This window comes from Rhinolophus sinicus, linkage group LG01 (assembly GCF_036562045.2).
Source record: "Rhinolophus sinicus isolate RSC01 linkage group LG01, ASM3656204v1, whole genome shotgun sequence".
Lineage (NCBI taxonomy): Eukaryota > Metazoa > Chordata > Mammalia > Chiroptera > Rhinolophidae > Rhinolophus > Rhinolophus sinicus.
Window position 1 is genome coordinate 155390224 of NC_133751.1, and position 27575 is coordinate 155417798.

At 36.2% G+C, this 27575-nt stretch overlaps 1 protein-coding gene across 2 annotated transcripts; it reads left to right on the forward strand.

Moving 5' to 3' along the window:
- Window positions 1-3414: 3414 nt before the first annotated feature.
- Window positions 3415-26489, forward strand: BBS5 (Bardet-Biedl syndrome 5). Of its 2 annotated transcripts, none has more exons than XM_019727376.2 (12): window positions 3415-3572; window positions 5804-5886; window positions 9953-10018; window positions 10688-10737; window positions 10869-10996; window positions 14059-14194; window positions 16554-16649; window positions 19198-19260; window positions 20703-20837; window positions 24503-24586; window positions 25572-25595; window positions 25746-26489. In XM_019727376.2, exons 1-12 carry the CDS (start codon window positions 3514-3516, stop codon window positions 25845-25847), a joined length of 1026 nt encoding a protein of 341 aa, XP_019582935.1. In that variant the 5' UTR covers window positions 3415-3513; the 3' UTR covers window positions 25848-26489. The 2 variants fall into 2 exon arrangements, with proteins under 2 accessions (XP_019582935.1, XP_074193697.1); XM_074337596.1 differs by lacking the exon at window positions 3415-3572 and adding an exon at window positions 3684-3957.
- Window positions 26490-27575: the final 1086 nt, after the last annotated feature.

The following is a 27575-nucleotide window of genomic DNA, read 5'->3' on the forward strand; positions in this document are numbered from 1 at the left end:
TGAAAGGAGATTTGACTTTGGGTGATAAACATACAATGTAATATATAGATGATGCATTACAAAATTGTACATTTGAAACTTACATAATTTTACCAACTAATGTCACTCCCAATAAATTTAATTACAAAATAAAAGAGAAAAAAGACAGCATTAAAAAGAAACAAACTATTGATACATGTAACAATATGGATGAACCACAAAATATTTTGCCAAATGAAAGAAGCCATTCATATAATACATAATTTATTAAACCACTTATAAGAAATCCTAGAAAACTCAAAATTAATTTATAGTATGGCAAATTTTGTGTTATATTTTAAGATAATAAAATATAGATAATGAAAAAGATAATGAATATAAGATAATGAAAAAGAAAAACAATCTAGAGTGACAGAAAGCAAACAAGTGGTTCCCTGAGATCTGGAGTTGGCTGCAAAAGGGCGCAAAGAAACTTTTTAGGGTGACAGAAATGTTCTATACCTTCATTATGGGAATGGTTACGTGGATGCACATACTTGTCAAAATTCATCAAAGAGTATACCTAAAAAGGGTATATTTTATTGTAGGCAAAATGTTCCTCAATAAAACTGACTTTAAAAGTAAAAACAGATAATTTCATAATGTATATAAATATCAAATCACTATAATGTACACCTGAAATGAATAGGATATTGTATGTCAACTATAAGTCAACTTAAAAAAAGTAAAAACACAAAGGCACACACACAAAATTTTACTTACAAAAGTAGAAAAGTCTGGGAAACAAAGTATATAAAGATCCAGTTATAAACGCATTGAAAAACAAGTCTGCATTTCAATATTAATTTAAAAAGTCCTATGGTGATGTTATTGTATTAATATTGCTGCACAATACATTACCACAATCTTAGAAGTTTAAAACAACACAAACTTATTGTCTCACAGTTTTGTGAGTCAGGAATCTGGACTAAGATTTTAGGGTCTCACCTAAAATCAAGGCTCATTCAGGTTGGGGGCAGAATTTGGTTCCTTGTGGTTGGATGACTGGAGTTCTTGTTTTCTTGCTGGGCCTCAGCTCCTAAGGCTGCCCTCAGTTCCTAGCCACAATTTGGCTACTATTTCATCAAAGCAGGAAAATCTTTTAAGAGCTCACCCGATAAGGTCAGGCCCACCAAAGATAGTCTCCCTTTTAATTAATTCAAAGGACATTAATCACATCTGCAAAACTTCATTTCTGCCATATAACATGATTTAATCACAGGACTGATATTCTATCATATTCACAGATTCTTTCAAACTCAAGGGGAGGGATTGTTTAAAGTATGTACAGGTATGTACAGCAGGGCCCATTTAGAGTTTCGCCTAACACAGTCTGCCTACCCTCTGGCCTTCAATAATTCATGCCCCTCTCAAAGGAAAAAAAATTCACTCCCTCCCAAGCTTCCCCTCTCATCCTAATACAGCATCGGCTCAGAATCCAAGATCTCATCATCTAAGTTATCAGTGTCCAATATAAACAAGGCTCCTCGGTATACAGGCATACCCTGTTTTATTGCACTTCACTTCATTGCACTTCACAGATGTCATGTTTTTTACAAATTGAAGGCAAGATCCTTCACCAGCAAAAAGATTACAACTCATTTTATTGTTATACTTTATTGCAGTGTTCTGGAAATAAACCCACAATATCTCTGAGGTATGCCTATAATACACTAGGTACAGTTCCGTGAAGCACAATTCCTCTTGGCAGACCTGTGAAACTGAAGAGACCAGATGTGTGTTCCCTATTCCTACCATACAATGGTGGGACAGACAGGGGAGAAAAGTTAGAGACATTCTAGTTCAAAAAGGGGGAAATGAAAGGTAAAAATGAGTCACTGGCATGTAACAATTCTGACATCTATCTGGGCTGATGTTGGATTTGACCCTTGCAGAGTCAGAAAATACAGCTAGCAAGATAGCAAGATAGGGAGCAATCTTCACCTCCAATGGCCGGAGCCCCACATTGGTGACTTCTGGATCACTTTGGCAGCACAAACCTCCATTTGCCTGGAAGAGCCTCCCCTCTTCCTCACTAAATCTGGTTTCCTGCAAGATGACACCCCCACCGCCCCAGCAGCGACCTCCAGCTCACAGCTCTGCAACTCCCTCATCGGACCACAGCACTTCCGGCCGCCCACTGGGCCATCTGTGCATATTATGGGAGAGACACTTTTCACTGTATAACTTTTAGATGTAATTTTGACTGTTAGTGTATTACTGATTGAAATTTTTTTAAAACTGAAAGCACTCATATTACTTTTTTTTTAATCTCTTATGTTTATGTTTTTTTTAAATCTCTTATGTTTATGTTTTTTAAATCTCTTATGGCTTTGTGTTACCAGCAAGTGCTTTAGGCATCCAAGACCTTCCACAATTAGGCTCCAAATAATGGGACTGATGACACCAGGGGAAGCCACCACCACCATCCAAATCAACCACCTACATTGAAGTTTGGCCGATGGGCCAAATCCAGCCTACTGCCTGTTCTTATAAATTTTTATTGAAACACACAAAAAAAGATAGCAAAATAGGGGAAGAAGCCTAGGGTGGGGAAATAGGATCATGTTCCGTTTTTTGGTTGACCTTCCTACAAAGACCCCAGTTGAAAGAGGGTAGTTTAAATGTTAAATCAGATTCAATGTTTTGGTAATTACTTGAGATTGCACTCTTTCATTTCCTGAATTGAGACTTTGTCTGCAACTTGATGTGATCATTTGGACTTTTTATTAAGAATGACCAGAAAAGCCCTGCCTGAACTTCATGCAGGGTGAAAGGAGGGGCCCTTCACTTGCGTTTGAACTTTGAGAACCATTGATATAACAATTGTGATGTGTTGGGGGAAGGAAACTCTTTGACTCATTCAAAAAGTACTTTTTGTGTGCCTACTGGGCTAGGCACTGTTGAAAGAGAACGAGATAGATCAGGCCCTGTCCTCAGGGTGCTCACAGTAAAGTAATAGAAGGATGAGGGCCCGCCTCAGTTTACATTTGAGCTGAGACTTAAGCGGCAAAGGGCACGTTGTGCTGAGATCTGAAAAAACAGACATCCAGACAGAAAGTCCTCCAAATGCTCTGAGCCCAGCCTGGCTGGAAGGTAGGCAGAAGTAGCGAGGGGGTGGGGGGGATCCTCAGGGAGCCAGATGAGGAATGTAGAGTTTTAAGTCTCAGTTCTTGAAGGTGTAGAGAAATGGGGGAGTGGGTAGAATGGCTTAAGCGTGTGCGTTTGGAGTCTAGGACGGTCACTAGGATGTCAAGCTCACGCTCCCGAGCTGGGGTCAGCTTGGCTTTTCTAAGCCGCCAAACCGGGCCTGGAGCCTTAACTCCGCTTAATAACATGACAGGGCAGGGGAAGCGCAAATCCTACCTCAAAGAAGCTTGGGTCTCGGCGCCCGCCGTAGACGTCGTGACAGAGGCGGCCCGTTGCCTTGGAGCTGGCGAGACGCCACTCGGCCTCCAGCTTTGCGGAGAGGGCGGGTCGCGGGCCTCAGTCAGCATGTCGGTGCTGGACGCGCTTTGGGAAGATCGGGATGTCCGCTTTGACGTGTCCTCACTGTGAGTCGCTGAGATTCCCTAGGGGCCCTGGAGCCTGGAGAGGGTGCCGCTGCGCGATTTCAGACTCGCGGGCGGAGCCTGCGCCCCGCAGCTCACGGCCCTCGCGAGGGTGGGAGGTTTGCGCCTGTAATTGGCTCCTCGTGAGACCCCAGGTTGGCCCGGGCACTGCAGCTCTGCTGAGGCCGGCATTGCCTCCGGAACGTGTCTAGATTGCGCGGTTTGGATCCCGTGCCATCCCTGGCCCCGTCCTGGCCCAGGGACCTATCCGGACGCTGAGCCCAAACACCTCAGGGACCACGCGGGACCTGGGCGTCCAGTACACCCAAGCGAGCTTCGGGTGCCACCTTAGGTGGCGAAAGGAACGTGGGGCGAGGGACTCAGGAAAGTAGGTTCTAGAACTGATCTGGAATAACGACACACATTGTGAGGTCTTAGCTAAATGACTTAACTGTTCTACGCTTGAGTCTCCTCGTCTGTAAAGTGAGGAGGTGGGAGTAAGCGTTCTCCAAAATTCTTAACCACACAGACTATTTCCGTGGTAAGCTTCCGTCTACTTATTCATCTGAATCTCCAGCAGGAGGAAGGAGCCCTGTTTTTGAAAATTTTGTGTTCTAAGAGAATCGTTAGAAATCTCTTGCCCAACAGTCCCGGGGGGAAAAAGCCCATTTGGATATTAAGTGTTGGAAAACAGTAAAGCTAGGGTTCTTGGGTTAATGGCATGGAACTTCTTAGCCACTTCTTTTGATTCCTTGTCATGAGCAGAACCTTCTTAGATGGAAAAATGAAATAATTTTTAGGCAATAAAAATAAGGCACACTTATTTGTGCCTTAGATCTTTTAAGAAGTTATGAGGGAAGGGAATTTATAAAAGTATAAACCATAGTTATATATTGCACACATTATGTGACTTTTTCTGTTATTCTTGGAGGGTTCTTAATCCAAGAAAAGATCCATCTCATGAATGTTTTCAGTTTATTAAATATTTATCAAATGCTTATTATGTGCTGGTTACTACTGTCCTAAAGAGACACAAAAATAACAGAAAATTATTTCACTCTTCCCACCCCCATTCTAGTGCAGGAAATACACATAGATAACTAACTGTGTGATAAATGTGATAAATACTATCCGGGGGGAAAAAATGAACAAAAAATTGAGGGACCATAGAAACAGACTAGTTAATTCTGCCTTAGGGAAGGCCTCAAAGAAGAAGTAATACTTGAGCTCTGAAGAATGGGCAGGGCCTTGTCAGGGACAACAGGAGGAGAGTATTCCAGAAAAGAAGCAGAGTCTTGGAAATAGAAACCTCATTGACTAGAAGGCAGGGTCTGGCAGGTAGAGGGTGAAAGTACAAATATTAGCAAGATTGTGAAATGTTCAGCTGAGGATTTTAGACTGCATTTTCTAGGCAGTGGGATGCCTTAAAAAAGCTTTTAAGCAGGGAAGTGATATGACAATGTCTATATATTCAGTAGGTAAATAGAAAATGTGTTAGAGGGCTCCACCACATATTCTGCTAGATTTTTGGTGGTTTTCTTTTTTGTTTGTTTTTCTGTTTTTGTCACACTAGAATGCAGATGCATTCTATCAGTCAGCAAACTATTCTTCATTCTTTTTTTTTTTTTTTTGTCTCCTGTTTCTAATTGTATACCAAGTCCTGATGGTGCTGTTCATTCTGTAATTGCCTGAGCTTCTTTCCTCTACTCAGAAACCTCTGGAAATTCTCCGCTCTACACAGGATTAGGCACAACCCTATCTGACTAGCATTCAGGTTTTCTCCAAAATCTGGTTCCTCCTTACTTATCCAACTATATTTCTCACTACCTCTCAGAATGGACCTTCTTCTCCAGTCAGGCCAATCTTCCCACATTCCCTTATCATTTCTTATTTCTGGTCTTTAATCATTCATTCATTTTCCTCTGTCTCTGTCTCTGTCTGTCTCTGTCTCTCTCTGTCTCTCTCTCTCTCTCTCTCTCTCTCTCTGTCTCTCTCTTTCTCCCCCCCTCCCTCCCTCCCCCAAATTCTACCTCTCCTTCTAGTTCTGGTCACTCCAGGCCCACTGATCTCCAGGTTCTTGAAGTTCTTGAAAACCTTATTTTCAAATGCATGAGCATTTGGTACTATATTATTTGTACTGTTGGCTGTTTTATAAGCATATATCTTCTCTCCCTAACCAGATCATAAGCGTGTATGTTGTAGCTTTAAAATTAAAGCCTTCATATTTATTATAGACAAATGAAAACAAGACCTGGAGAAGTCCTTATTGATTGTTTAGATTCAATTGAAGATACCAAAGGAAATAATGGAGATAGAGGTGAGTATATTGTATTTTATATTTCTGGTTTAATTTTCAAATATTAAATCATACTAGCTGGAGAATGTGATGTAGCATTATATGTAAATGTAATTGTGAGAGTGGGAGAGTTAAATCCACATAAGACTTTTCTCAGACTGAAATGGAAGAAAAGGTAGGTATTAAACCCATAGCCTGGCAATACAGGTTCTCCCTCAAAATTTTGGTCCTTTCGTAAGTCCTGGTTCTGACATCAGCTTTATCCAATGTAACTGTTAAAACTCCAGGAATTCTGTTTGCAAGACTCATGGAATAGTTCTGACTCTTGGATCTGTCTCCCAACCAAAAGAATATGGGGTAGTGGAACATACGTAAGTCGTAGCTGTACTATGTGGGTCCATGCTTCCTTTTAAGAAATTCAGGAGTAATGCCCAATCCCCTAAGACTGACACCGAGAGAAAAACATGTGGAGCAAATTTAGTGCTGTATTGTGAAGTCTATTCATAGGTTAAGTACTGGAAAATCCTGTGAGATATCTCAGAATATCACTGAGGAGCAGCTAGGACTGGACTCTAGAGTCCCTCCCAAACCAAATTTCCCTAAGGCTGGAACCTTAAAAAATCCAGGCTACATACAGCAGCTGTACAGGGAGCCAGTGACCAGTAATTAGCAGGTCTTAGAAGCATCACTGCTGTTCTTCAAGGAAAGTTATAGGTGATGAAGAGTGGGCAATTTATCTGAAAAGGATTTTGGGAAGAGGGGGCTTTAGTATGGTGGGACATAAACCTCTTATGGAAGAGAAAAGTGAGGAAAAGAAGCAGACAGGATGAGTAAATCCTACCGTGTTTCCCCCAAAATAAGACCTAACAAGCCCTAGCATGATTTTTCAGGATGACATCCCTGAACATAAGCCCTAATGCATCTTTTGGAGCAAAAGTTAATATAAGACCCGGTCTTATTTTCGGGGAAACACAGTAGAGACGGAACAGTAACCCTTACTGGCAGGATATGATCACTGCAACATTTTGAGTAGCCGATTGCTCTCTGAGCCTTTCTTCTCATCTGCTCTGGGATGGTATGTGAACAGGAGGTTCATTTGTGTCGCTTGTTTCTCTGTGACGGGAACCTGACCTCACCAGCTACAGGCAGATCCTGTCAATGGCTAGAGCCTATCTTTAAAAGAATGCTTAGATCACATTTCTGACATGCTTTCTAGTATCAGCCAGGCCAGGTGAGAATGAGGTATGAAGATCTAACAGCAAAACAAGAAGTCTTAGTTTGTGGAATAAGAACCTCTAGGTGGTCAGATCTTGACAAAACCTGAATTAACTTTAGTAAGCCAAGAGAAAGCTTTGTTCGTCTCATACAGATTGGCAGGATGTGACACCTACAAGCCCAAACAAAGAGTTTGGGTACTCACTGAGTACAGAAGCCTATATACTAGCATTTTGGAGTAGGGAGGGCAAAACATGTCCCTGGCCAGAAATCTCCATCACAGTGCCTGAAATCTTACCATTAATAAAAATCACTGTGTGCACACATCTCAGGAACAATTCCTCAGAAAATGGAATTTTACAGGAGTGTGCAGAGCTTCTGGGAAATACAAAGGTAGAAAAGGGAAGGGGAATCCTGCCTTCCAGCCATCTCTCTCCCCTCCTTTTCAGAAGTTTGAAAATGACCAAGTTAAGGCATTGCCACGTTCAGGAGACCCCATGTTAAAACTATAAATACCCCAAAAGATTAGCACGTTTAATGCATTTCAACTGGAAGTATTCTGACATGAAATTAGCAATTCAGATTAGCTTTGCGCACTGAAGCTGTATGAGAATGAAACAGTCATATTTAGTATCTAGGAGATTAGGAGAAACAGGGACAATTATATTTTAGTGTTTGGGAGGACAGAGAAAAGCTCATGCCTGGAACACTGGGTTTGGAGTTGCAGGATGGGGTCCTTTAGCAGAACAGAGACATAAGCACATGCTAGAGACGTGTAGATGTGCCGAGAACAGAACAGGTAGACAGAGTCAATCAGTGTTTTTATAAGGCAAACTCTTCCCACTCCATAATTTTTCCTTCAATCCTCTAATAGAAAAGTATCGGAAAAAAAACCAATAGATGTCCTGGGCTCAGAGCCCAGATATAATGTTACTTAGATGAAATGGCATAAGGAAAACATAAATCAGTGTATCTATAATAATAAAAATAAGTCGTAAAAAGCAGTTTATAAATATTTAAAAACTAATTTTGAATGTTTATTATTTGCCAATCATTGTTCTGAATCTGACATAATTTCTGTAATCTCATTAAATAACACAAACAATAAAAAAAATGAAGTAGAAGCTTTTGTAATTTTTTTTCAAATAAGGGAACTGAGAAATAAGAGGTTAACTTTTCCAAGGTCACATAGCTACTAAGTGATGAACCAAACTGCCAACATTGCTTTCTAAACTGCTAAGATTACATTATTCTCTTCTCAAAAATGTTCAGTTATCCCCAATCCCAATTCTAAACCCCACCCCAACTCCACTGCCTCCATTGCTAACAGATTTAAGTCCAGATTTCTCGGTCTTGCATTGAAGAACTTCTAATCTGTCCACAGACAACCTTTCTTGCATGTGCCACTGTCCTCCATTTGTCCCTCCTTCTCTACCCCTCCCGCTGCATCAAAGGACTCCCTGTGCACTTCTAGTTTCCGGTTGGAAGAGCCATGGCAGAAGATCAAAGGGAGACAGGAGAGCGAGTTCTGGGCGTTTATTCCCTGGGTTCTTTCCTCTTAAAGCATTCAGCTCTTTAGGACTCTTGTTCTTCTGCCCTTGATTAACTGCTATCCTTGTCCTTCTGTGCCTGGGATGGCGTAGGTCTACTGTGCTCACATATGGTTCCTGACACCCCACCTATACCTTTGTAATAAGTTGTTTTGTACATAAGCCGCAATTATCCTAATTTGAGTATGCCACCTCTTTTCTGTTTGACCCTGACTGATAAATGTAATGTCTACTCTTCTATGATCTGTGTGAACCTTCCACTCTAGCCAGGCTGGGTTACTTATTATCTGTCAAACTGATCATGGAATGTTCCACAGCTTCTCTTGAGAACACCCTCCTTGATTTTTGGAATCTCTTATCCCATCTCATTCCAACATTCATAAAGGTGTAGTTTCTCTAGTTTTAGATATTCTAGGGATTTTCAGGGAGGAAGGAGTATGACCTGGCGGTAGATTACACATCAAGAGTACTATGGTTATAATTTTTTGAAGAAATGTTGTGTTAAACCAAGTTAAGAGAGTTTTATTTTAGGATATCTCAAAGCTATCCTAATATGCTAATTGTATGATAAATTTCAAAGACACATAGTGTACCATGCTCAGATTCACTTGACTTTTTTCCCCTTGGATCATCTATATGGACTATTCCATAGGACACACTTTCAGAAATGAAGTTTATCTAATTTTGTATTTTAGTGTAAGAACATCAGTCTGAGGCTATGAATGAAAGGCATGAAGCCTTAAACAGACTTCAGCCGAGCTATAACTTCTTATGATCAAAAAGTTTTCTCACAGCAAAAAACAAAATTGGGTATATAAGTATATGGCTCATTTAAATGAGAACTGCTAAGAGAGCACTCATATGGCAGAGATCAGTGAGTATGTGAGAGTTCTCTGAGAAGTGTGATTTCACTGAATGGCTCTGTAATTATATACTATCCCATACTTATTCTCAGCTGTACACATATCACCTGTCCGGACCCCCACCCCTCCACCAAGCAGCTTCTACCAAGACAAAAAAAAACAAAAACAGTACCCAATTCTCTCCTCTATCAGTTTGAGTCAAACCAAGATGTTGGCAGTGAATGCCTATATCCCTTCTGTAGCTATCAGATTTTGTTTCTCTGGGATTCTGGACCATACATTGTGTACCTTACGTAGGCTAGATATGCACGATAAATATTTTCAAGTAATAAACGTATGAAAAACATCTATGGGTGTTGCTGCTGATACTGGGCCAGAAGTTTCATGTCCACCTCATTCTGTACTGCAAAAATGGGTCCTTATTTAAAGTAACCTATTGTTTTGTTTGTTTTCTTTTAGGTAGACTCTTAGTAACAAATTTAAGAATTATCTGGCACTCTTTGCCATTACCCAGAGTCAATCTTTGTAAGTATCTTTGTTAGATAACACCAAAGGAAAAAAAAAACTTTGTCAAGTGAACTTGCACAGTGACTTTTGATACTAAAAAAACTGTACCATGAAATATGTGGAAAACTTTAAATTGATAAAAATTTCAGAAATCCTAGACTAACCACTGCATCATAATGCAAAAGAAATATTTTTCAGTCTGTCCATTTTGTCTTTGACATACGAGATTAGTGCTTTTGCATCGAAAGATTTTTGTTCGTTTTTTGCTTATCTTTGACAACTTGCTATACCCTGTTTCAAGGAATCCCAAAGAAGGGAGATCTACATGCTAATACAAGTCCAACCTTTTATTGTGTTAAATTTTTTCACTTATTTTTTAAAACTATTTTAGATTATCCAGCTAGACTTTTTTTCTTGATATAGTGATGCTAGGATTTTCAGTAAATAATACTGTACAGGTTTTAGAGACGTAAACTTCCTTTGTCCCATGTTACGTTTGTACAGAGGCAGAATTGACTTTCTTCTTCTTTTCATTATTTAACTTAAATTTGTAGTTATTTCATAAAATGTTTAAAAGTTCTTATTTTTATGTTTAATTTTTAAAACTGTTAGAAGTTCTGTATATATAGTTTTTTTCTCACTTTATTGTATCATGTTCTTTAAATCCTTTTTGCTTTTGAATTTTAGCTATCGGTTACAACTGCATATTGAATATTACAACAAGGACTGCTAATTCTGTAAGTCTGAAAAAAATCTTATTGAAATATATAGTGAAGAAACATTAGATAGTTGAGATTGGTGTTTGTTTTCATTGTAAATGAGGACTTGCTCTTAAAATCTGAACTTTTAAATAAATTTGTCCTTACAGAAATTACGAGGCCAAACTGAAGCTCTTTATATACTGACAAAATGTAACAGTACTCGTTTTGAGTTTATATTTACAAATTTGGTTCCTGGAAGTCCTAGACTTTTTACTTCTGTGATTGCAGTACACAGGTATGATAATATTTTGTGGATTACTGAATATTTTAAAGATAATTCTATGATATAATGGTTTAGAGAATAAAGTTTTAGGAGAGTGATGCTATCTTCCTCCAAGCCTTATTGCAAATATCTTGATGATATATAGAAGAACATGTTGCATTATCATTTAATAAACAATTTGAAAAGTATTTATAAAACAGATAAGACTAATGAAGATTCATAAAAATTTCTACTGAAGATTATTAAATTAGCCGCCAAGGTAGTTAGTTACAGGGAAATAGAAAATTCATTCCATGTAAATAACCAAGTTAGATAATTCAGTTAATGACTTAAAAAGATTATTTTCCTAACAGTAGAAGGCATGTTTGGGTGTTTTCCCAAAGAGTTTTTTTGTTTTGCAGTTGTTTCTCGTTTGTTTGCTAAATTCTTCTCTTTTCACTACCTCAGTTTTTTGTTTTTTGTTTTGTTTTTTTCCAGCTCTTTTTTTTTTAACCAGTCCTAAGTACTACGATTTTTTTAAAAGCTTGGCTAAGATGACAGCCAAAATAAATACATACACAAATTTATACAGAAACATATTTATTTATGTATACCGGAGGTGCCAAAAAATGTATACACATGACTTGTATTCATCTTTTGCTATTGGTATATATTGAGTATTACAATCTTAATACAGTGTTTTCCTTTCTTAAACTGTGTATACATTTTTTTGGTACCCTTTGTATATACTATTTTAATTTGCATTTCTTTTATTATTAATGATGCTGAAATTTTTCTTATTTTTTGCTTATTTATAGTTTTCTATTGTATATTTCTTCATTATGCTCCTATCAGCCATATATGTGGCAAATGTATTCTCAGTTTCCTAGTTTGTTGATTTTTCGTTTTATTGATTTTTTTAAAATCTATAAATGATATGATTGTTTTTTTTTAGATATCATTCACATAACATAAAATTTACTATTTTAAAGTTTACAGTTTGGTAGTTTTCATATTAGGTTGGTGCAAAAGTAATTGCAGTTTAAAAGGTTAAAAAAAAAAAAAATTGCAGAAACCGCAATTACTTTTGCACCAACCTAATACATTCACAAAGTTGTGCAACTATCATTATTACCCAATTCCAGAACATTTCTATCACCTCAAAAAGAAACCCCCATAGCAGTCACTCCCCATCCCCTCCTCTCTATAACTCCTAGCAACCACTGATTTACTTTATGTGCCTATGCATTTGCCTATTCCAGACTTTTCATAGAAATGGAATCATACAATATGGTGGCCTTTTATGTCTGACTTCTTTCACTTACATGTTTTCAAGGCCTATTTGTGTTGTAGCCTGTATCAATACTTCATTCATTTTTATAGCTGAATAATATTCCATTGTATGGACACATAATTTTTTTAGCCACTTATCAGTTATTAGACATTTTTGTCTATTATGAATAATGTTGTGAACATTCATGTATAAGTTTTTGTGTGAAAACACAGTTTTTAGTTCTCTTGGGCATATATCTAAACCATAGCTCTTTATTTCAGTTTACTTACAGAAATAATATAAAATGAAGGTTGAAGGCAGCATGGAAGCTGCTTTTCTTTAATAGTATAGAAATTATGTGTGTTCCCCCCAAAAATAATTTACAGTATAAGTAGTTTCCATTTTTCCCCTGGGTTAAATATTGATGATTACAACACTAAAGGAAATTAAGATTTATAAGCAAATGCTTGAATCCTGCTCTTTCACAGTTTATATATTAGAAGGTTAATTAGAATAAAAATCAGAATTTTAATAATAAATATTATAATTTATATGAATGATTTCTAAAGTTATTCAGGCTAAAAAAAACCTTTTGGTTTTATTAAATAGGTAAATTAGCCTATATTTTTGTGGCATAAAATTAGAATTAACTAATCAAAAGTTAAGAATTTTCCTTTTTTAACATGGGTAATTTTCATTTTATTTTACATTTTCACTTTTTCTTATAGATATTGCAGAATATATTGAGTAAAGAGAACTTAGTAGGTGGTAACTGTCTATACATTTAGTGGTACAACTAAACTAGAGACAGAAAGACGTATTATGAAACTTGCAATTGGAGGGAAAATCATTTCAGGAGTGAGCTGAGGTCCTTGGTTGCTGACAGAATGCCCCCTAGCTTTCAAACACTACGTTTTTGTCAGTATACAAAACCAATTGTACAAAATCCCTGTCAGGAGAAACAGTAGCAACAGGATGCATTAAGTTATGGTACGCGCCAATCTGGATGGCGGGGCCTAGACAGTCTGAAGGGAGCAGGGCTGGCGGGAGGCTGGAAAATTCAGGATCTAGGGTAGAACAGCGGCCTGGGAAAGTCAAATGGTCAGTGCATTCCTCAAAAACTCTCATTTTCCAAACCAGTTCCTTGGATATGCTTTTATCAAATAGACGAATTTCCTTCTGTATTTGTTATTTATCAATAGGGAGACGTGGAAAGAAAGCAAACTTACAGGGATTACACACACACACACACACACACACACACACAATCTGTCCTAGTGTCCCTTTTGGAGTTAGTACAGATTCATTCTAATTTTCTGTGTAAAGGTAGATGTGAGCATAATGTTTTCAGGTTGCAGTGAGAAAAATAATTGCACTCTTATTTATGTCAAAAGAATAACAGTGCCTTTGACTAAAATGGAAATGAAGGGAAGCATTTTGATAGAAAATATAATTTCCATGTCTGTTACAAGCATTGTGTTTCAGTTTGAAAGAAAATCTGTGTCCTCTCATTTGAGCTGTGTAATATATATGTGTGTGTGTGTATGTATATACACACACACACATATATATGTTGACTTAAATATTAGACATCTGAAAATTAGGTTACTGAGATAAAATGTGTAAATACTACACTAAAATGACAAAGTCTTCAAAAGACTGTAATAACCAAAACTTACTGAAAAGAAAACATTTTTAATTTACTGTAATAATTATTTGAGTGATGTACGTAAGTACTAATAACTGTATGTTTAGTAGGTAAGTAACCTAAGAAAACTACATTTTCAGTTCGAGTTAGCCTTTTGTTTGTTCTCTCTTATAGAGCATATGAAACTTCTAAAATGTATCGTGATTTTAAATTGAGAAGTGCACTAATTCAAAATAAACAACTAAGATTATTACCACAAGAACATGTATATGATAAAATCAATGGAGTATGGAATTTATCCAGTGACCAGGTATTGTGCAAAAAACTAATGAACCTTTTGGGGCACTGCCTTGGTATTCATTTTTCCATTTATCATTGCATTTGTATATTCATTTAACTCTATTAAAAATAGCATTATACCTCTTGATAAATTAGCATTAGAGCTCTTGATATAAAATAATATTCTGATTTTCATATATTTATGGTTTTGTCCTTTTAAGCAATATTTGTTCTACATTGAATTTAGAACTGGAATGAACCTTAGAGATCATCTACTTCAGTCTCTACTCACTTACAGATGAAAAACTCAGACCCCAAAGAACTAAGTGACCTCACACATCTAGTTTGTCCCCAAGTATGGTCTTTCCTCTATACTACCCTCCACACTTGGTAACTTATGCTGATGGAGAGAGCCATGGGGTGGACAGTCACCAAAGCCTTTTAACTTGGTCTTTATGGAATTAAACATATAATTCATCTGGTAACTTTGACATCCATTATTGTAACTTTTCATTTGCTCTTGAAATTATGACCAGTTGAAACATGCAAGCAATTAATAGTTGGACTAAGTAACACATCGATTTCTAGAGAAAAATTTGTCTCTTAATAAGAATAGTTTCCAGCCTTTGTGTTACAACTTAGATTAGACTGATAGCCACTGTGGTAAAGCTGTAGCTTTTAAATAAAGCTCTTCTTGCTAAACATCGAATCATAAACTTAAATTGTAAATACACTTTGCCCAGCTGAAAGGTCTAGTTTTAAACTATGATAAAGATTCTATAGGATATAGACATTTGAATAACTCCTTTTCATCAGGAGTCAGCGAAGTTTATTCTGTAAAGGACCACATGGTAAATATTTTAGGCTTTGCAGGTCATATAGTTTCTGTCCCAACTTCTCAGTCCTACCATTGCAGTGTGAAACCAGCCATAGACAATATAGAAACAAGTCAGCGTGGTTGTGTTTCAATAAAACTATTATGGACACTGAAGTTTAAATTTCATACAGTATTCATGAAATTCATGACATGAAATATTGTTCTTTTGACTTTTTCCCCAACCATTTAAAAATATAAAATTTATTCTTAGCTTGCGCATACAAAATGAGATTGCAGGCCAGATTTGGCATGGACCATAGTTTACTGACCTCTGCTTTAGGTCATAGCTTAGATGTCACTTTCTAAGGACCCTTCGATGTGTTCCTTATGCAGCCTGTACTTACTATTACTACTCCAAATTATTACTACTCTAATATACAGAGCTTGTCTGTACCTCCACATTAGAGTGTAGGCTTTATAACAGTAGGGGTGGAATTACTCTGTTCATAGTTAGATCCTTACCACCGAGCACAACACCTGGCATTTTTAATTTAATTAATTCAGATGTTCCAGGATTATCAGCTATATCATTGTATTGAAAATAGGGATGTTATTGTTAACCTTATGTTTATTGAAAAATAATAAAACAAATAAAATATGCCCTCCCATTATTTTAAAAAGTCTTTAGGACTTTTTGCAAGTTCTCTTTTTCTAAAATAAAACAATGACTTAAAGAATTATTCCTTATTAAGTTAGAGTTAGTATTGCTAAACGGGACTTGGGCTAAGAATAATAGGGGCTAAAAATTTTTGTATGACAATTTTTTGCAAGATGAGAGTGGAGGAGGAAATATATATACTTACACATATACTTAAGAAGGCTTTTTAGGTTTTGGGTTTGTGAGATAATGTTTTATGTGCAACCTCAAAATATAAAGTAAAATCCTCTGGGTGTATGTGGTGGGGAGGAGGTGAAGGTAGAGGTGGAGAATGACAGATAAATGATAGAGGCAGGTAATTTTAGTGCCATGTTATTAAGTCCTAAAGATTTTTTTAGACCACTTAGCTATCATACTGGGATGATTTTGAGAGATGTTGAGGGACCATGTAACTGGAGAACAGTGTTGATCTATACTTAGTGTGGAAGAGCCATAAAATATCTCTTGTGAACTGATGGGGGTTATCACATGTATTTTCTCTCTCTCTCTTACAATTCTGTTGCCTTGACTTTCCCAGGTTTAGAAAAATAGAATAATGCTTGTAGAATGCTTAGTTTATGTCAGACACTGTGCTATGGGCTTTATTTACATGGATTATTTAATCAGATCTCCACTTTACATTTGACACAATGTGCCAAGAAGTTTGCCCCTAGGGCCAACAACTGGTAAGCACTGATGGTGTAATCTAACTGTACTGCCATCTCATGAATTATGAAGTCAGTTAATACTCCATAACATTCAATTCTGATATTTCCTGCTGCTCCGATAATCGGAATTATTCTGGTGTTTAGAAAATAAAGGATAAAGATTCAAACAAATGATCGTTGATGGATCCCTCATTACTCTTTTTTACAGGGAAATTTAGGAACCTTTTTTATTACCAATGTGAGAATTGTGTGGCATGCAAATATGAATGACAGTTTTAACGTCAGTATACCATATCTACAAATTGTAAGTACATGTATTTTGATGACCTAATTGTAATGTAGAATAAATAATTTCTGTTCAACAGTTAATAGAACTTTGGAATTAGATGATTTCTCCCTTGTTAAGTGGCAGTAGTTTAGCTGAGAGCATACTTTTAAAGTGTTGATGATTTACTATTTCAACATAGAAAAGACCCAATTGTACTTACATTCAAGGGAAACAGCACTATTATCAACTTGCTATTAAGAGAGAAATATACTAGATTCTAAAAATGTAAATAGTTTTCATACAGGTTAAGGTATATTTTCCTTAGATTCCATTCAAAGGGTGTTAGCTGCTAAAGTTTTCCATAGCCTTTCCACGAGGTGGATATATGGTTATTCCTTGGCATGGTTTCAGCACACTGCTCCCTTCACACACTTTACTTTGGCTCTCTTGCCACTTTCTGCTCAAACTCTTTTAAAGGCAGAATGAAACCATTAATTCTGTGAATGAACTGTTTTAATTGTATTCAGATACATAATGTAATACAAACTGGATTCATGCTACATCTTTGGTGAAAGAAATTAAGATGCTTTTTAATGATGATAATGGTTTTAGTTTAAGTTAAAATCCAGAATAAGAACTAACTACACCTAATACTAATTTGTTTTGGTGGTAGATAAAAATGGTTCTTTTTATTCTGCTGCTGCTGCTGTGGATAAGTATGTGATTTTGTGAAATAAACAATAAGCTCCAATAAACTGAAGAATTTCATTTTATATTAAAAAAAAATTATAGGACTCTAGTACATATCAGATAAAACAAAAAGAACTTAATGAAAATCCTGTGAGGTTACCCTATTGTCATCGCCCCTATTACAGGATATAAGTTGTCTTAAGACTAAGCAGTTTCATTAATAAATATTTATGGATACAGTGTATATGACATACGGAAAATGTCATTTTTTATGAGACTTCTTGGCTTGTAAGAAGGATAATTCTTTGCAAAATATTCCCAAGCCTATCTTTTTCTAAATTGTTTAATTTTTGAGTTACTTTAAAATATCTGATGATTCATTTGCCAGACACTGAGAACCTACTCTGTGCTAGACACACAATCATGACAATCATTGTGTGTATGAACCGGTACTACACAGTTCTGGTCGTACGTCAAGGAGCTTTAGTCAGGCGGAGAAAAGCAATACATTAAACAGAAAATCACAGAATCCCATAGGAAGAAAATTATTTCTGGCCATCTGAAGAAATATGAGAATTCATAATCATGGCTGGGAAGAGGCGACAGAGTCTATATAGGTACTTGATAAATCAGTGTTTGTTCATTACTGTTTTGCATTGTATGCACATGTGTTACAGCTTGCCTAACCTCTATTATGCTGAACAATTAGGGTAGTAAGCAACCTTGTGATTTCTATTCTTCAAATTGGCTATTTTTTGTTATTTGAAAATAGAATTGCCAGATACAGCTTCTGGAATGAATTCAGCCTGGTCCAAACAACTTGCAATCCGATATCATCACAGTCTGTTACTGTGGCAGTCATATACTAACTTCAGCTGTACGCCTCCACCGTTGCCCTGACCGCACTCCTATAGATAATATATCAATATATATCCTCTTGCCACTTGCTGTCTTACCAGCCTGTGTAACCCAGTCGCCTGGTTGGATTACCTATTGACATCCAGGGTGCAGTGCTCTATGGTTCTTAACCAGGACTGTGTGTACCCTGGTGGGGTACAAAGCAGTCCAGGTGAAAACCAGGTTTTCATAACTGTCACCGTTTAGTCAGTCTGTGTCCCCCCCAGGCCCCTCCCCCTCTCCTTTCTTCTCTGTCTTTCTCAACTTCCAGTGCCCATCTGTATGGATTTCTGGTTTGTCATCAGCTACCACAGATTACCCCTCTCTGCTTTTTGGTCTGCTGGTCGTCATGTTCTCTAACCCCACCAACAAGTACATTTTGTGTCACTTTCTAAAAGTCCTGCCTGCCATTGTACTCTACACCTCCTTCCCTTCTAGGCCACTTGTGTCACTGCTCACCTCCTGCAAAGCAAGCTTAATCCTCATGTCACACTTACCTGTTGATGTTAATTACATTCGACTTATCCCAGCCTTCCTTGCTGCCTGGTGATGAAGGCCTGTAACTTATTTTATTTTAATAAATGGAATGGAGAGTCCTTAAGAAGTTAGCCACCAATGGTGTAACAAATAGAAGGCACATGTGAACTTTAAAAAGTAACGCAGCCTTAGGAGCCACAAAAGACACTGGCCCTGCATAACTAAGACTGCTGGCCTTTGGTTTAAAATATTCAGAAAAGTTGTGACTTCCTGGAAGTCAGAGAATTTTGTACATATTTCAGAGATGTCTTCTTTGTATTATTGCCTTACAAGTTTGCCATCTATTTCCAATTTGAAAATTTTCATTTACTCGATCTGTGTGGAAGTGTAATGAAGGAAAGAGGGATAATTCTGTTCTTTATGTAAAGTAGTTGTGCAAAAGTTGAAAAATTTGTGTTAAAAAGTCACTATTAACAGATAATAAAAAGTATTTTTTTTTCCTTTTTCATTTTACATCTAGCGTTCAATAAAGATTAGAGATTCAAAATTTGGTTTAGCTCTTGTCATAGAAAGCTCTCAGCAGGTAAGATACTTTATATTTGTATTAATCTTTAATATTTTAAAACCATGTAACAATCTATTTTTAGTTTTATTTATATAGTGATCAGTTTATATCCAAGAATAATATTAGCTGTCACGTGAAGTTATTGGCAGAGTTTGAAGTCGTATATTGATTGTCCTCGTAGAAAGAAGCCTGCCTGTGTTTCTTTGTTGGAGGGACATAGTCATTATCACCCTTAATGACTGTCATGTTTAATGACAGTGTCACGTCCCTGTACTTCTCATGCATTATCTCAATCTTCACACAACCCTATGATACAGTCACTATTTTTTCCCCATTTTACAGTCAAGGAAACTAGGGCCTGGAGAATTTAGGAACCTTGCCCATGTTCTCACAACTAACAAGTGGTGGGGCCAGGTCTGACTGATGAACAAGACTGTGTTTCAGAAACACAGATACATACAGACACACATCCACGCCCTATTTGAGATTTTATACTCTCACACACAGGTTATATTGTATGTAATTATAAACTGCTATGCCCCATTATGCCAGGTTTTTAAGAAATACACTGAAATAAAACATTTACTTTTTATAAAATCACTTCTCGTCTAAATTCTAAGTTTAAACACGACTGTGTACTCACTCCTTTCCCCTGGCCTATAGATTATTAGCTGACATTTATTGAGTGCTTACCATGTTCTAGGAACTGTTCAAAATGTCATACATTTACATTATTTCATTTAATGCAACAGCTTGATAACCATTTTATGGTTAGAAAATTGAGGCTTAGAAAGATAATGGGAGTAAGTTTTTCAGCATTATACAACTAGTAAATTTGTTGTAAAACCAGAATTTGAACCCAAAAGCATATGCTCCCAGCATATGCTCTTACCTATTACAGTATGCTATTTAATTTTTTAACACTCTTCTCCAACAAACTGTCATGGTCAAGTTTGTTTCCTAATTCTTCAAGGAGATACCCTTAGGTAGGCCAGTCTCTTAATTCTTTTAATATGTAGCCTACTTTTCATGGTCTAGCTCAAGAAAATCTTAAATCCCTTGGCCTTCACACTCTACACTGTATTTTTTTAAGTCTTGAAATATCAGCTTTGATATTTACGTATGAAATGATGTGATATCTGGATATTGCTTTAAAATAGCCCTGAGTGGGTGAGGGGAAGAGATTTTGGGGGGTAGGGTAAAGTTACAGATAGAACAGAGTTGGCCATATTTTGTTACTTGTCTAAGCTGGATGATAGCTACGTGGACCCTTACTGTACTCTTTTTTCTATTTTTGTATGTATTAAGTTTTCCTTAATAAAAATTTTAATTAAAAACCAGCTACATATTGTGCTCTGAAATAAGGACACTTGGAGCTATAATGTATCATATACTTAAATACAATTTCTCAGCCTTGTTTTTTTGTGTTTTTGGTTTTTTTTAATTATTTTTTCTTGTAGAGTGGAGGATATGTTCTTGGCTTTAAAATAGATCCTGTGGAAAAACTACGAGAATCAGTTAAGGAAATCAATTCACTTCACAAAGTCTATTCTGCCAGTCCAATATTTGGAGTGGATTATGAGATGGAAGAAAAGGTAATTTGTTCACTGTGTGAAAAACACTATTTGCTGAATTGTTACACAGTCTATAAAATTCAGATATAAACACATTGTGTACGATTTTATTTTAAACTATGTTTAAAATGATGAATATACAAACTCTGCTCAGTGAGCCTGGCCCCTGGGCTTTCACTGACTTGTGCTTAACAAACCTGTCTTCCCCCTGGCTGCTTCATCATTTGTTCCTGGGCTTCTAGATGAGCAGCCTGTCCCGAGAGGTCTCCACGTGCTGGGCTCCTCTGATGCACACAGACTTGAATCTTTCACTCTGTCAGCTTTATTTTCAGTCTACTTCAGTCTCCTTTAGCATGGGCAACCATCAGGCCTCACAGACACCATTTCCTCCCCCCAAGGCCCTACAATATAGCAGCTCCAGGAGTCTGCTCCACAGTATGGCCTGTGCCCATTCTTCCCATCAGTGCCTCTGCCGTACCAGTTATGAAGTATTTTGAGTATACTCCCACATGCCTGCTCTTTGCCTTCTTCATGATTTTGGTTTCTGCATCAATCTGCTGTCCAAGTACATCCATTCTCTTTGGCTTTACTCTTCAGCCTCTCCAGCTGGGACCTTTGTCATCTGGTCTATCACTGTGTACCCACCAGCCACTGCATTAGAGATGTCGTCGCTGTCTGCTCCATCAGCGGTACCCTGGCCACAGGCTCTCCCTGGTGCCCTCACTGATTGCTCTGTCACAGGTTCTCTTGCTATCTGTTCTTTTGGGCCCCCACCCTGTTGTTCGTGTCCTTGTCATCCACTCTTTCATCAGTGTCCCTGCTGGTACTCAGCAAGTCGAGCCATATCACACATCACAGACATTACCTATCTCTCTGCTCCTGCTCTGGGACTGCGGCATGTGACCAGAGACCAGGAAGTAGGGCTGAGCAGCGAAGTGCAAATTCACACCCTCTGACTTCAGCCAGGCCCTTGTTGCCTGGTAGTGCCCCTTGTTCTGAGTTTTATTTCTCTCCCTGCCAAATCCCGTGTATAGGTCCCTTTCCCCTGCCAGCTGAAACTTTTCTCTGGGTTATTGTTATTGTATTTCACATATGCTCCATGTATTTCATCTCCTTAACCATCCTCTTACATTTTCTTCCCAAACTACTCTTTTTTCAGCATTCTTCCTTTCACTCCACCTTCTCTGTGTATTCCTCAGTAATGTGACATCACCTGTTCCTCCAGTTTCTTCAACTTGTACTTCCATAGATGACTCCAGAATCTGTCTACCTGATCTTGTCACATACTCTCAGCTTATCATGGTTCCAAATATTCTTGGATATTTCACATAAATGAGCATTCAAATAACATAAATGGAATTTCTCATTTAAAAATTTACCTTAGTAATTAGGTAAATAATTTTCCAAGTCCTTAAAATACACTAGGACTTGGTTGAGTATCTTAAATTTGGCATACCTAAAATGGCAGCATTTTCCTCAAAAGTAGCATCCTGCTGATTTATCTATTTACTACTTATTAATATGCATTTTTAGCATTGTCAAGGTTCGCTGTCCTCAAAACCTTGGACTTTTCCTTTTTTATTTTCTCATTATCTTATTTTACACATTCAGTCAATTATACCAGTCTCTTCTCTGTTCCTAGTCCTTCCTTTCCATACAAACCTGATTTCAATCCCAATCTCACCATTTATGTGTGACCATCGGCAAATCTGAGGTTCAGTTTTCTCATTATAAAATGAAGATGATCTCTCTTACAACGTTATTGATCATGTCCATAAAATGCCTGGCATCTGGGAGACACTGAATATGTTAATTCTCCTACCCATTCTCTCCCCACCTTTCATTTCTCCTCTCTTCCCTTTCTTTGGCCCCAAAACATAATAAGAGCCAGCCCTAAGAGCTCACTCTGTCACCTCATATAAGTACCTACTCCAAAGCCACCTCTTCAGGGAGGTCTTCCCTGACTAGCGGCGCTTGCTTGCTTTATTTTCGGTAACACTAATCGGTCTCCTGTACTATTAATAATGTCCATGAAGTCAGGGATTTTTGTCTATTTTCTTTTTTTTCTCTTTTTTAAATTAAAGTTTATTAGGGCGACAATTGTTAGTATGTCTATTTTCTTTAACCACCACATCTCCAACAATCTAAACTGACACATAATAGGCTCTTAGTGAATATTCATAGTTGTTGAATGATTGTGTTGAACACCTACTATTTGCCATTCACTGCTCTAAGAACTTTTTATGCATCATCTCATTAAATCCTCCCCAAAATACTATGAAATATTATTATTATTATTATTATTATTATTATTATTATTATCTCACAGGTAAAGAGCCTGTGAGATAGGCTGTAAATAGGTTAAATTACTTGCACACACACACACACACACAAAAATTACTTGCACACAATCACACAGCTATGAACATGGTTGAAACACTGAGGTTAACCTCAGATTATGGAATCAGGTTACTGTCTTGTGAAGCATTACATTTGTCCCCCACCAATTACCTATAAATAAAATCCAAATTCTTTGGGCTAGTATTAAAGAATTTCAGTAGACGACTTCAGTCTGCCTTTCCCACCTTATCTGCACAGCCACAGTGTCTGGCTGTGCATGTTGTACACTGCACAACTCTAGAGAACGTTGTTCACATAGCCTTTATGTGAAGGGTGCTTCCTGGTGTTGTTCAGTACAATAGCCCTTCTTAGATCCTTCTGTCTCGTGAGACTCTTATGTTATAACCACACTGGATTATTCGCCATTCTCCAGCCTATCCCGGGGTTTCTCACCTTTGTGGATACCCACTGATACCCACTGTCAGGAATACCCTTTCCGCTAATCCCACCTGTAAAATCATTGTCATCCTAAAAACCCTAGATTACATGCCAGCCTTTTCTTCGTGAAGGTTTATGGGATTCACAAGCCAGAAGTTGTGCTGTCTCCAAACTTTTATTATCATAGATACTGCATTTGGTACACCATTTGTTTGCATAGGTTGAACCATATGATATTAATATTTGACTATTTTCGAGTTACAAAAATGGTAATTTCATATGGTTCTACCTAATATTTAGTTATCTGTAATTGTGTTTTATCCTTTGTTCCACAACCACTCGATTACAAACCTTTTGTGGGTAAGGGCAAAGGTTTTATACCCTTGGTAGTACTAGCGTAGTGCCTAATACACTAGAGATACTTAAATATTAGAAAAATGAATTAAAATATGAGTATTGTATTTTATTCTGCTTTACCTTAGGAATATTCAAAACAAATCTTAGTCCTTTTCACAAATTATTTTAATGACTACTTTGAGGAAAATAAAAATTTGCTATTATACAAAATTAGTTTTTTTAACTATGTGAAAGAAAATCAGATAAAGTCCAATGGAGTTTTTTCTTTAAGGATATCTCTAAGTATCATACTGAGTATGTGTCAATTGTCATTTTCATTCTTTTGATGATAGTGACTTCAGATTTAAAAGCTTAGGTTAACTGACTCATTTTATTACTCCGGTTAGTTTTAACAGAATATAAGTTATGCAATGATTTTTATAAGACATGAGTAGTTTGTAATTGTATTATCCTTTTACAAGTACTTACAATTCTCGCAGCACATTTTACTAAAATTATCTGTTTAATTAATATTGTCTCTTTGATGCATTTTAACATCTATTGATTTTCAGCCACAGCCCCTTGAAGCTCTGACAGTTGAACAAATTCAAGATGATGTAGAAATAGACTCCGATGATCATACAGATGCTTTTGTGGTGAGCATCACACAAGAGAGCTACTAAGTTTCCTGTGGGTTTTTTCTAATCTGAGTCATGTTTTACTAAATGATGATTTAAGTGTGTAAAACACCATAGAACTTGAGACTTTTGAGAGTATCTTAAACATGAGCTGGACAGTAATTTTTTTTTTAATTTAGAGATGGTGTGTGTGTGTGTGTGTGTGTGTGAAAATACTTTTAAATTACCAAACTGGGAAATAGTTTGAGAACACAGTTATTCAGAAGATTTCAGATATGTGAAAAGTTTTTTCATACCTTTGAATAGAACATGTTAAATATAGTTAATTAAGTTAATTTAAAATCTATACTTTCTATAATTAGTTTTTATGAGATGGACTTCCCTTCAATTTTAGGTATATTATCTTAAAATGGGTATCTATTTGAACAATAAACTTTCCTGTTTCCTAATTTGTATTATTTAATTAATAGCCAAAATAATAATAATGTTTACTTTATATTGTGGTCCATGAATTTGACCAGAATGCCCCTCTGGAAATAAATATTTTTAAACAAAAATGTAAAACTAGTATAAAATATTTAATTATAAACTACTACTACATCTTAAACTATATGCATTTGCTGACACATTGAAGCACTGATTGTTTTGTATTGCCAGCATCATCTTCTAAATGAGAAGGAGGGAGGAAATTTTATAAAAGGATGAAATTTTATACCTTCTAAGTCATTTTTATCTCCATTCAAGTTAATGTTAATTATACACTAATTACAAAGCACAATTTTTAGAGCTTCAAGCATAACTCTTGAAGACTTTAATAATTATTGACAGAAAAAATGAATTCTGCTACCAGCACTATAAAGATAATTGAGAAAACCATTAGACACATAACAACAGAATATTAAATACATTTAGTCACAGAATTGTTCTGTAAATTATGTATCCATTCTTTAGCCCACTGACCTATTATGTTGGTATGTAAAAGATAATTTTCTTTGTCTTACAGGCTTATTTTGCTGATGGCAATAAGGTAAGGATATTTTACCTATAGTATATGAAAAAAACTTTCTATTTTCTAATATTTAGTATTCACAAACTTATGTGAAACCTATTTTTTGTTTTTTTCCTCTTCCTTGCCCACCTTCTCTGTTTCCATCTTATCCTTTTACCTCCCAAAAAGCAACAAGATCGTGAACCTGTATTTTCAGAAGAACTGGGGCTTGCAATAGAGAAATTGAAGGATGGATTCACCCTACAGGGACTTTGGGAAGTAATGAGTTGATCTTGAGTTGAGCTGGATTTCTTTAAAGATATCTCAAGGTTAAAGCTAGTAGTCACCTGCTATAAGGCATGAAATGATTTTTACATTTACAGAAATAGCTTTTAAGAAAAAGTTTTTTAATGATTAAGGAAAAACTCATTTATCTAAGATTTTACTGCCAGTTTTCTAAAAATTATATTTAAAATTGTAATCAAAATATATCTGGTTTGTAAATATGTTTATTTTTTACCTAATACTTGTAAATTACTAGTCTGCAGATACTAAATGACTGTATCATGTTGGATTTAATAAAGAATTTATGCAGCACCATTTAATGTTTTGAAAGTATTATTAAAAGAATAAGACTATTCTTATAATCAAAATACAGCTTTTTAAATTATAAATATATGCTTTAAATATATTATCACATAGCTCCAAATGTAAGCCAACTCTTAATATAACTTACAACCCTTAAACTTGTCATTTTTAGATGGTCATTTCTGTAAAAACTAAAAATTATAACTAAATCTGGAATATATCAACTGCTATAAAGTTTTGGGCACTGTTTTGTAAATAATTTCAATATAGTTTTGGCAAGAATACATTTACTTTGTAAGTAAATTGTTTTAAGTAGCTTGTAAATAAATAGTTCATTTGACTTTCTCTTTGTTTGTATTCATTGAAAATTCTTTGAAGCTTTCAAAAATAGGATATTATTTTCAGATTTTTTGGTTAGATAAGATTTGGTGACCTCTCTGGCCATCAGTGTTTTTTGCCACTGCTTTGGTATAAATTAACAACATCAGGAACCTTTGTCAAATCATTGAAATTAGCCAATGGAGCCCTCTTTCCATAGAGAAAAAGAAATGAGTGTATAAAAGCATTTAAAATAAGGTTCAACTGTATTCACAACCATAAACACATAATACTACCAAATGCTAACCTGAATCTAATAAACCAATGAACAAAGCTATACAGTGGTTTCTTTACTTAAATAGGAAAGGATTTCTACATTTTTAAGGGACGGGATTATAATAATCTATATTAGGGGGGAAAAGGATGTTGGAAAAATTTATAGAGGTCACAAAATGCTACCAGGACTATTGTTTAAATAGTTTTTCAAGCAAAAAAAAGATTTATAAAATTGCCAACTAGTAAGGAAAAGCTCAAATGTCATATAGCTTTTGCATCTGACTCATTAATCTTTTTAAATGTTAGGTGTTACATGTGGAGAGAAATGAGTCATTTATTGTTTAAACAAGGGAGCAGCTGTTATTTTTCTAGTGTGTTAAAACCTTAGTGGCATCTATAAATGGAAAAAGAGTCAATGAGCTCTTCTTTCAGCTGTTGTTTTAGCAGCTGACTGTACCACTGACTTCACCATGATGTAAAATAAGAGAAAAACCTTTACTCATGGATAGTGATCTTGAAGTTTAAAAATACATAATTATCTGATCTACGTACGGGCATTCCTTCATTCAACAAATATTATGGAACACCCACAAGGCCCTGGAGCAATAGCATTGAACAAAACAAACCAAAAAAAATACGAAAAAATCCCTGTCTTCATGGAGCTTATGTTCTTTTGAGCATGTTTAAGAATTCCAGCCTTTGAAAATACAGTATGTGTAGTATATCCACTGAGGGTATACAGTATATCCACTGAGTTTGGGAAATGTGACAATTTTATTAAATAAAATATTTCATGAACAAATACATGGTGGTATCTGTATGTAAACAAAGGATCAA